The following is an 11,210-nucleotide window of genomic DNA, read 5'->3' on the forward strand; positions in this document are numbered from 1 at the left end:
AATTACCCAATAAAAGACAACATGAATTGTATTTGTATATGAATTCAGTCACAACTGCCAGATAGAAACACAGCTTGAAATACTTTATAAATATATTAATAATCCTCTAGTAAAAAAGAAAAGCATCATTCAACATTTTAAATATTAAAATCTTAAAAAATGGGTTCAATAGAGTGAACTAGATAATTGCTAAAATACACAAAGTACTAGAATCTCCTTGTTAGTGAACATAACTGCCAAATTTAATGTAAAAGATACTAAMGTAGCATTAAATGTTCTAATAATTACTAACTAATTAAAGTTAGTAAAGGCTTTTTCTTTTTGATTTGTATTACAGTTTAAGTCAATTCACTCTGGCATTTATTAATAAAAAGATCCATTTCAAAACCAAGTGGAACCATTAGCCTATGGTTATATGAAATGAACACAATGTAAATAATCGTTTATAAAGTTGTTCTTCCTTGCCTTCACCATGTAATGGCTGTGGCAGCATACCATTCACATAAAAGCAATATTCACTTACCAGTAGCATGAGACTCAAAATATTGTTTGAACTTCAGTTTTCTTAATGTCAGCAAATACAAAACATCGTAACTTACAGAAGCTACTCTTGCTCCTTTTTGAGAAGAGAAGCTGCAAATTATATATCCGGAACTTTCTGTTTAAACCACATTCACTACTACAAAAGGAAGACTAAAAATACTTATACTTCATTTTTTAGCTGTTATTTTAGAGCTAGAGATTTTAGATCTCTGCCTTATGAAGACATACCTTTCCTTAAGGGACAGTTATAAAAGGAATTCAATTTCTGCTTTCATAACAAACACGTTTTATGCTGCTCTGGCAACAATATCCAAAAAGGTTATATTAATATGAGAACAGCTGAAAAATCAGCTATATGATGCAATATCCAATAAATGCATTTTATTTACATTAAAACAGCTAATTAAAAACTGTAATGTGGTAAAACGTTGCAAGTTAATTAACGATGGCACTTCATTCTTTGCAAATAATGCCACTGATATCACCCAGATGGCCAAAACATACACACCAGCTCTACGTTCTGGATATGTTGTAACTTCTGTGCATATACTGCTCAGCTGATAGATGCATACACAATAGCCACTTCGTAYAGGACATTTGGACATCCTAGATGAAAGGTTCTCCTTTTTTAATCTAGACAAAATTGCTGAATGAGAAAAAAGAGCACACTTGAAAAGAYAGAGGTTCACAACTGTACAGGTAAAATTTATTTGTACTCATCAACTTAGTGATGATGAAGAATTTGACTATTTTGTTATCACTCATACCAAATAGAACAAGTATTTATTTTAATACCTCCATATATTGAAGTTGATTGTCAGCTGCTGTAAGATGGGTAATATTTTCCAAAACTGCTAACTCTTCTAATTCATCAATGTTGTTATTGCTGATATTCAATACAGACAAAGATTTCTGGAGGAAAGAAGTAAGGAAAGAAAATGACTTTTTTTCCCCCACACTGTGCATGAGTCAAGTTGTAAATTCTTAACAAAGAGTCTCTTAAATAAAGAGCAGATAAATAAAGCAGAAACATGAAAGCAGAATTACCTCATACATTACATACTGTTTTATGTTGGGTTTGCATCTTATCCTAAAATGCTGTAAGATTATTTCTCATTTATTTCAAGAATTCTTAGTATATATGGAATTTTTCATCTAATCATGTTCAAATTCTTTACAAAGTTTTTCAGGTGCTACTGACTCTACCTTTGAAGTAGGTAACTGGCACAGAAATTGACTGACTTTTCCAAGGTTAGACCTTAACTGTACAGAGCTGAAGTCCGTATGTGATACCCAAGCACTCTCAATTAACAGTTGGACAATGCTGGGGTTTTTTTTGCTTGCCTCCCACCCCAGCTGGGTCCTGCAAACTTCTCTGTATGCGTATCTCTATTCCTTACCCTCTCCTTTGGAAAACAAGTGAGTCAAGCAACAGACTTTGCCTTTGTAATGAATAACTCTTCCAGGAGAAAAAAAGGAATTTACTTTAGGATAGCCATAGGCAATGGTTACAGAGATCTTAGAAGTTTAGAGTTATATCAGATTTGGGACTTATCATAGGTTAAACAAAATCTAATTCAGCAGTATGTATCAGGAACTGTAAACCTCTTCAAAAATCTGAGCTGAAGAACAAGATCTGCATTGCAGGCAGAAATCATTGGTATCATCCTGATACACACAGTGCATAAGCTGAACAAGCTTCTCTTCCAAAGGACTGAGGATATTACCATAAGCAGAACATTTGCTGATGGTATACAGAGAACTATACGGCTTCATGTTTTTGTCCTTTTCCTCGCTGCCAGCATAAAGAACAGAAGATGAATTCAAGAGGAAGATGAAGTAAAAAGTGTTGTTAAAAGTGAACAAGAAAGCACTTGCCAGGTAAAAGCATAATGTTTTTACGTATAGTTTCCACAGAGATGTTAAGTAATCAAGAATGCAGAGTGTTTCTGCAAAAAAATATCCTAAATCAAGGCTAGGAACAACAAAATGCTGGTGAGTTTAGGCCAAGAGGCTGCAAAATATTTAAGTATGTGAGTTATCATCCTGGGAAGGAGATGTTATCTGTATAACATCTCTCTGCTTCCATTGTCATTCCAAGACAGAGTGATGAAAGTAGAAGTGCTGTCAGAGGATGGCTCTTTTTCGTTAAAGAAAGATAACAATTCATGTCTTGGATTACTTCATCTCAAAACAGGAAGAACTAGAACTAGGTCAAGTGTTATGATATACATATGAACAGAATAATTCACTTTTGAGTGGACATTTTTTTTCTTCAGCCTCACAAAACAGTCTATCAAGCCCTGAATGAACTCTGAGAAATATAGCAAGATGAACTTCTGTATTATAGAGCCACATCCATTAGTAAACATAATCTTGAACTTCTTAACCACTTGAACAATACATTTGATGTTAACATGTCAAATAAAAACTTCAAAAGCTGCTTTTCCCGAAATGCTGATACATCACAACATAGAAAAAATGTGGAACTAAAACTGAATGCTTTCTAATGACTTCTCCTAAAAATACTGATCTACTGATTATTGGTCCACTGAAAAATCTCTAAACGTACTTACTGCCAGGGAAGTAAGAGATCTTGGATCAAAGAGAAGCTTTTCACCAAGAGGGAGATGTTGGTTTTCAATATGTAGCTCCCTTATTTCTTCCAATTTATCCAAACCCTCTACTACAGCGATGCAATTACCCCCCAAATATCTGCAGAATAGAACATAGATTTAATATCCTTTGAAAGCAAAAGCTAACACAAGCTTTATTAAAAAAATATATTTTCAGTATTACTGAATAAGTTGTAAATCATAATAGAGTAAGTCAATAACTGAACATGCAAGTAGAACAAACATACAGTATGATCCAAATTTTTTTAAAGCTTTTATGATATACCAATACTATTACTATTACTAAATGACTGAAAAAATAAAATAATTCAAATGTGAGTATGTTGATACATATCATTACATTACTTTAAAATCATAGAACATTTGATTAGAAATCATAGATAAGCAATTATTTTCATTTGAATGGCAAATTTAACATTTAAAAGGACTTTAATATTCACATAAGGTTTAAATTTCTTAGTGTAACAATTATTATCTTACTAGTAAAATAAGATAGGTGATTTTCAACTTACAGTTTTTCAAGGTGTTTCAGTGATGAGAGATTTTCTATGCATGAAATACAATTGTTTTGCAGGTATAAGTGTGTTAAATTTGTTGCAAAGTCCAAGTTCTGTATTTGATTGATTTGGTTATCATATAAATACAGAACTCTAAGATTTCTGCACAAAGAGAGATCTCCCTGAAATAAAGAGCAACAAATTAATGCTATACAAAGGTTACTCATTATCAGCTTCTAGAAGCTGTTTTATACTTCTGTTGTATGACTTATGTATTTTCATATTTAAAAACATTTTTAATAATTATTTTTACTAGAAAATTTGGATTAGAATTACTAATCGTCTATATAAGGCTAAAGCTAAAATTTGACATTAAAGTTTTGCTGCACAGAGGCTGAGAATTACAGCAATTACCTGCTGATGCAGGTAAATCACATCCTATATGATTTCATTTCTTTCCCTGCCTCCTTTAGGTAAATTTCAAAAAAACACAACTGTTCAGTGCAGTTGTCTTCATCAGAGTTTAATACTTTAGTGATGTGATGGAAAGCACTTCTTGGCAAAAAAATAATGATTTGTGCAAAAACTTGTACATCAATGTATTTTAATAGACATCCAATTTTAAGATTTAACTGAAACATCATGTTTTTTTGAAAAGTATTCTTCTTAAATAACTGAAAAGTAGCATGTTCTTATCAAGGTTTTTCTTTAAACTTCTACCAGCTGATATCTAAGGAATCAGTCCTAATCAAAAGGACTAATCAAATTAACAACTCACTATGCCTACAAATATTCCTAGCAGTGAGCTGAATAGCCATGTGCTTACATGAATCTGTTCACATGAAACAAGGAAAGTCTTACATCTTCATGGCTGAAATGACACTTTTGTTTTATAGGCATCATATGYAATTCAGTTGTTCAGGGTTTAGCAATTTCAAGATGCGTTTAGTATCTAGAGGAATTTGAACTAGCTCAGGACTTACTGAAACCTATACAAATTTCCTATTATTAAGCTCAACAGAAGGAGGACTGTGTTAAGTTCGCAGGTTTAGTCTTTGAAAATGAAAAGGTCATGATTTATTTTTAAAATGAATAAGCCCCAGGGAAGAGTTTTATTAACAAATGTAGATTCTAACCTGCATAATTTGAAATAGCCACAACACCAGTCCAAATTTGTTAATCTCACTTGGTTTATATCCTATTCCTGAACTTTCTTTTGCTTTCTGAGACTTCCTCTGAAATGTAAGGAATAAATCACAGATAGACTGAAAAGATTTTGCTGCAAGTTAACAGCTTTTGGTAAAATTCCCAAGAATGGAAGAAATATGGCATTAAGGAGAACAAAATAATTGTTGCACTTAATAGTATTTAATATGATTACTACCTTCTTAAAATAACAAAAAATCTGATCTGCAAAATTGTTTGTTCTTCCTATCCCCTATTTCATAGTTCGTATTTTTATATGATAACCATTACTAACTAGAAGTCCTTAAATCAAAACCAGAATATTGCTGAAAATCTAAATTTTGTTTTTAATATAAGAACTAAAGCCTTGAAAAACCACATCACTGGACTTTAATATGGCTAGAGCACCTGTTCTCAAAGTCCTGCATCTACTGATTGAATGGCAATAACTTGACTATATTGTATAGGAAAAAGTGTCAGGTCTAAATGATTAATTTGAGATACTCTCTTTTTTAAATGGCTGAAGAGCTAAGCAAGCAGTAGGTATCATTCTATTCTGGTGACTATATGAAAGCTCCTTTACAGTGTAACAACTGTATCAAATAGCAAAAATCTTGTTGCTATTTTGACTAAATAAAGAAAAAAGTATCAGGTCAATCATAGGTAGCTCTGCAGACTGTTGGAAGTGCTTGGATGTTTTACATGAAAAGTTACAGCAGAAAGATTATTTTTGCATTTCAAATATGCATGCATTTATAATACATTTATGTACTTTCAGGTACAAGGAGTTTTACACACAGTAACAGTACTTTAAGTAGGCAGTAAATGCTGAAGCGTGTTTCCAAACAGATGTGTTTTTAAGGCTTGATTGAAAATAAATATGTTATAAAACATCTTATAACTGTTAGAAAATACAAACTTGGCTTTACTTGTTTTTCTTTCCCAACTATATATATATATATATATATATTATATATATATAAACAGAGCAACAACATTTGAATAGCCATGTTAAAAATGAAATAAAGAAAAACAAATCTTACAATTGTATCTATATTTTTATCTGATAAATTCAGATGTGTTATTCTTCGCAAGTACTGTGCAAGGTACTCTTCTTTGGGATTCTTGTGACTAATGCTCTTAGCAATTAAATGCATTGTTAGTCGAACCATAATTCTGTAGTAGGCCAATCTGCTACACTTCTTTAATATCTCAAAGCAGATTCCACATGTTCCTGTAAGTAGTTTCATAAAATGCTATAAAAACAAAAAGCAAATAAGGTTATACTGCTAGCACCTTAGAGCTTCAAGAAAGCTTACATGCRTACTTCACGCAAATCTCAAGATTTCCCTTCCACATTCCTTATTTGCTTATCTTGACAAAGACATGTATGGTCTTAGCCTCTTATAAACACTTAACCCTTCGTTGCTTGCAAACTCCTTTATCACATTCAGTAACAATTAAAATACTTCACATTTGCTTTGCTGTTTCTGTGTGCTTAAGAAGGTTTTATCTTAGTATTTCTTAGTCTTTTTCATACAAAAGTATGAACACAGTGGTCTACAGTGGAAATAATTCCCATATGGAAATAACTCATTAACAGCAGCTCATAATCTAATTATTTAGGTTATGATATATATATATATATATATGAGGTTTTACAGACTAGGAGTACTGGTATAAAGCCACACACTACTTCTTACATCTCTGCATAGCATGTTGTCACTAAAAACAGTTTTTCACATTAAGGCTTACCGTAGGGACTCTCACAACAATACCAACTATTTTTTGTCCRTGCATCCGTGCATTGCTTGATGTGAGCTTATAAATTCAGCAAGGAGGAGAATGGGGGGGGGGAGGAATGTGTATTTTGAAGCAGATGTGTTGACTGTCTGGGGTTAAAAATACCCCAGTAAATGTAACTTAACAACACAGAACCTGAGGAAAAGTGAAGATTAAAACTATAAAGACAAAAGAAAACTAATTACTAAGTACGGCTCAAGTTCAGTAGCCCTCTCTTACTCATGTGCAAAAAGCATAGGTTTTGTTTTTATTTTTTTAAGGGCTAGCAGAAGAAAGGGAACAAAAGCGACTTTATTTTTAGCGGAAAAAGTACCTCTTGCTTGCTTGCTTGCTTGCTTACATTAAAAAAAACGTGAACAGCCTTTCCATGGACCTTCTTCCAAAACAAGCAGCAACTGGGAAAAAWAATAATAATAATAATAAAAAGGCAGCAAGTGTGCAGGGCTTTCTGTGAGGAAGGTTCTCCCTGAAAGCCCCAGCTCCCAGCGCCGCGTGATTTGGCACTGTCCCCACCCTACTCCCACACTGACGGCAGGGACCCCAACGGCACCAGCCGCACCCCATGGGTCGGCCGAGCTCACGTTCCTGCCCGCACGGACCGTTATGGGCGAGGAAGCAAGAGGCAGGGCCTGCTCCAAGACCCGCCCCACCCCAGGTAAGGGGCCAACGGCCCGAACGGCCACCCCCGCCCCACCCTTCCCCTCACCTCCTGGCGGCGGCAGGACGCTCCCCGCAGCCCCGGCGACGGGCGGGCGACGACGGCGGAAGGAGCGCGCGAGCGCCTCCGCCGCGGCTGGTTGCCAGGGCAACCAAACGCCGGCAGCGGGGGCGAGGGACGAACGGCGAACGCTCCCGCCGCCCGCCGCGGCGCGCGCCCCTCTCGCCCAATCAGCGTTGCGGGCGGGGCCAGGGGGCCGCGTGCGGCAGCCGTTGGGTCGAGCCGCGGCGGTGCGCGGCACCTCGACGCTGCGGGAGCGGCGGCTCTGCCTCGTCTTTTGGCCTCTTCTCTTTCTTTTCGCTCCTTTGGGTCTTGTCTTCCAGGCTGCGGTCGCAGGCTTCTCACCCCTCTGGCGTAAGCGAGTGCTGCCATGCTAAACGAGGGCCACAGGCTCCTCCTGCAGTGGGCATGCCACCCCTCACTGACCCCTCGCCACAGGGCCACCCTGTCACCCACCAACTGCCCTCCCAGGAGTCCTTAGAAGATGAAATCGCAACTGGGGAATTTTCCAGAAGAAGAAACAATTCTGAAACCTATTAACAAGAATGGCAGCTGAAAAAGTTTTGTATGTGAAGAGCTCACAGCTTTATTAGTGCTACCTAAATAATGATACATGTCCTTAAATTACGTAYACCCAAAGGTTTTCCACCTGCTCTCACCCCCTCTCCCTTTCTTGCTGCACGCCAGCCACTTTYGTGAGCACAAATTACTGATGAAAACAAAACACTGGAGTTTGTTTTCCCCATATGCAAGATAGGAGGGCTAATAGTTTAATAAGCCGAGTAGATATTGTACCCTAACAGCAACAAATTTTATAAAAATTTTAGGAAATTTTTAATGCATTCTTCCTGTGAGGAAAGTAGTCTTCCTATTTGGGGGTTTTCTTGAAAGTCAATATTATAACAAACTTTTTAATGCCTTTTTAATGAATTAACCTTATGAAGAACTCGCTGAAGTCAATAAAACTGCATGCATGCTATGTGCTTGCTGAGTTGAAACATAAAAGCACTTGAAATGGTGACAAAATATATACTTCCAATTAAATCCAGATTAGGACTTTATTTCTCTTATAGGAAAAATGACACAAACAGAATATTATCAGGTGTAAATATGTTCTGCTTTAACCTTTGCCAGAAATGCAGACAAGGTGTAACGTTCATGCTTCCAACCTGGAATTTCCTATATCCTTCTCTCCAAGGATTGGAAAGATCACAAGATGACCATATGTCTGCACTGGAATCCAAACTGAGCATGCCCTTGAGCTGCTTGTTCTGGAAAATATTTCTAAATTTCAGTAAAAAATATGTAATATTGTGATAGTAATTTTGGATTTAGTTTATTCCCCCTCATGGCCGTAGATTTTGCAGGTGTCTAAGGCTGTCTCTTAGTAATTTGATTTAAAGAAAGAAAAAGCTGTGAGAAGTTTCAGGGAAAATATTTATTCATCAAGATTTGAAAGAGGAGTCTTGTCCAGTGGCATGGAGTGTTAAACAATCATCTGTTTACTCTCTAGTGTGGCAGAAATTTGGCTGAGTACAAAAAGTCCTTGTCTTCAAGAAAGCTCTTGAGAATACCTGTATAAAATCATTGATGACTGTATTTCTTACAGTTCTGGACTGGAACTTTGAACTGAAATTTATTTCTAAGGACAAAAAACACCTTAAGAGCCTCTCTTGCATAAACAGTAACATGCATTTTGCATAATACTGAGTATGTGAATTATACTTGGGTATACCATATAATGAACAAGACAACTATATCTTTAGAGGATATTAACAGTTCTAATTGTAAAATGATAAATTCAAGCCTAACAGTTTCTGACAAACTTTTTATACCGTAACAGGTAAACTTTTTTCCTGGGCATCTTCCTCTTATGTGGCTAGACAACTACATAAGGTGGAATCAACACAGTTATACAGCATAGCTGTTCTATTTAATACAGCACAAAATATATTTCTGAAACAATTTGCTTTTCCCTCTGAATTTAACATAGGTTTTGCTTTTTATGTTTTCAAAAGTAGGTTCTCAACAGCATATAAACATAAGGTTCTCAAAAGCATAGGCTGATCAAATAGTGCATTAGTTTCAACTGTAGCCAGCAATACTGCAATGTGTTTATTTCAGAAATAAAACTATGATCTTTAAAGTTTAATGTTTTTAGCCTCACCTTGTTAAGGAAAATGATGCTCATACATTCTTGCTGTACTGCCTAGTAGCTTGTAAAACCATCAGCCAGCTGTGACTGAAGCTGGCAAAGGGCAGAAGCATAGGAAGATAATAAATTCTATTATTCTTTATAAAAATAAGCAGCTGAGTAGAGAACAGATTCCTAAACTGGTATCTTCATTTGAAACATAAGCTGAATGGCTGTGCATCTGCCCTAGTGGCATGCACATACTAACAAGCAAATTGACCTGCCTTTATCAGGAATCCTACAGCCGACTAAGATCTGGTAGACATGAGGCAGAACAGAAGCAATGTGAAGGGGTTGTTAAGAGACATGCGGAAGAGAACTAGAGGTGTTAGCAACTAAAGTTTTAATTATTGTCAGTGGGAAGTAGGAGACGGCAGGAGCCTAGGAATAACAAGGCAAGAATAACCTGGCAAAAGTCAGGTGAGGAGGTTGTGATGGGATTGGCAAGCAAAGTGTTGGGGTGATGTGAACAGAACAGACCTTGTAATCAACAAAATAGGACTGAAGTAGAGCCATCCCAAGCACGTGGATGTAAATAAAGAAGTGGCTGTGGACCAGCATTATGACAAAAGGTTTCATATCCTTTCTGGGAAATCAGCATGCTGGGGTGTCTCTCTGAAATGTCTGTACACTAATGTACACAGCATGGGGGAATTAGAAGTTTGTCTCAGTTACAGGCTTATGATCTCATTGAGGTCACTGAGATGTGGTCAGATGCTTACATGATGGATACAGACTTTGGGAACGATGGGCCAGGAAAGCAAGGAGGGGGAGTTGCTGTTTATGTGAGACAGCAGCTGGGATGCATGCATCCTCCTCTGACTGGGAATGAGTGACGAGAGCTAGCCGAGAGCTTACGAATGAGCACTGGCAGGTGGGCCAGCATGGGTGGTGTTGCTGGTGTCTGCTACAGACTATCTGATCAGGAAGAAGTATGTGAGGCCTTCWTCAGAAAACTAGAAGTCTCACGTTCACAGACCCCAGCCATCATGGGAGGCTTTGGCCAMCCCAATGTCTGCTGGAGGGCAACATAGCAGGGCACAAGCAATCCAAGTAGTTTATGGAGTGCATTGATGACAAATTTGTAGCACAGGGGATCGAGGAGCTAATGAGGAGAGAGGTATTCTGTTGGACCTTGTATTTACAAACAACGAAGGAGCGGTCGGGGATGTGAAGGCTGGGGGCAGCCTTGTCTGGAGTGACCATGAGATAATGGAGTTCAAGATCATGCAAGGAGGGAGCAGGGCAAAAGGCAGAACCACAACCCTGGACCAAAGTCCAGGAGAGCAAGTTCTGTGCTGTTCAGGAAATCCACTTGGAAGAATCCCATGGGATATGGCCCTGGAGGGAAGGGGATCCCAGAGAGCTTGCTGATATTCAAGGATTACCTCCTCCAAGCTCAAGAATGGTCCACCTTATGATCAGGAAATCAAAAAAGGTGGCAGAAGGCCTGCACTGTTGAATTAGGAGCTCCTGACAAAACTCAGACATAAACTCAAACAAGCATACAAGAGGTGGAAGCATGGAGAGATGACCCAGGAGGAATACAGAGACACTGCCTGAGTGTACAGGAATGCTCACCTGGAGCCGAATCTGGCGAGGGGTGTGAAGGGCAACAAGAAAGGTTTCTACAA

The 11,210-nt window shown here is 37.4% G+C and overlaps 1 protein-coding gene across 1 annotated transcript in view; it reads right to left on the reverse strand.

Annotated features, from left to right (window-relative positions):
- Nucleotides 1-6,033, reverse strand: part of PPP1R42 (protein phosphatase 1 regulatory subunit 42) — a 21,308-nt gene extending 15,275 nt beyond the window's left edge. The window contains exons 1-4 of the mRNA XM_085306792.1: nt 5,905-6,033; nt 3,692-3,858; nt 3,120-3,258; nt 1,339-1,455 (exon numbers count right to left, since the gene is read on the reverse strand). Of these exons, the coding sequence (XP_085162918.1) occupies nt 1,339-1,455; nt 3,120-3,258; nt 3,692-3,858; nt 5,905-6,033 (552 nt within the window). The remainder of the gene's footprint in view (nt 1-1,338; nt 1,456-3,119; nt 3,259-3,691; nt 3,859-5,904) is intronic.
- Between the last annotated feature and the right edge of the window lie 5,177 nt (nt 6,034-11,210).

This window comes from Rhea americana, unplaced genomic scaffold (assembly GCF_003343005.1).
Source record: "Rhea americana isolate MKP2758 unplaced genomic scaffold, rheAme1 scaffold_247, whole genome shotgun sequence".
Classification (NCBI taxonomy): domain Eukaryota; kingdom Metazoa; phylum Chordata; class Aves; order Rheiformes; family Rheidae; genus Rhea; species Rhea americana.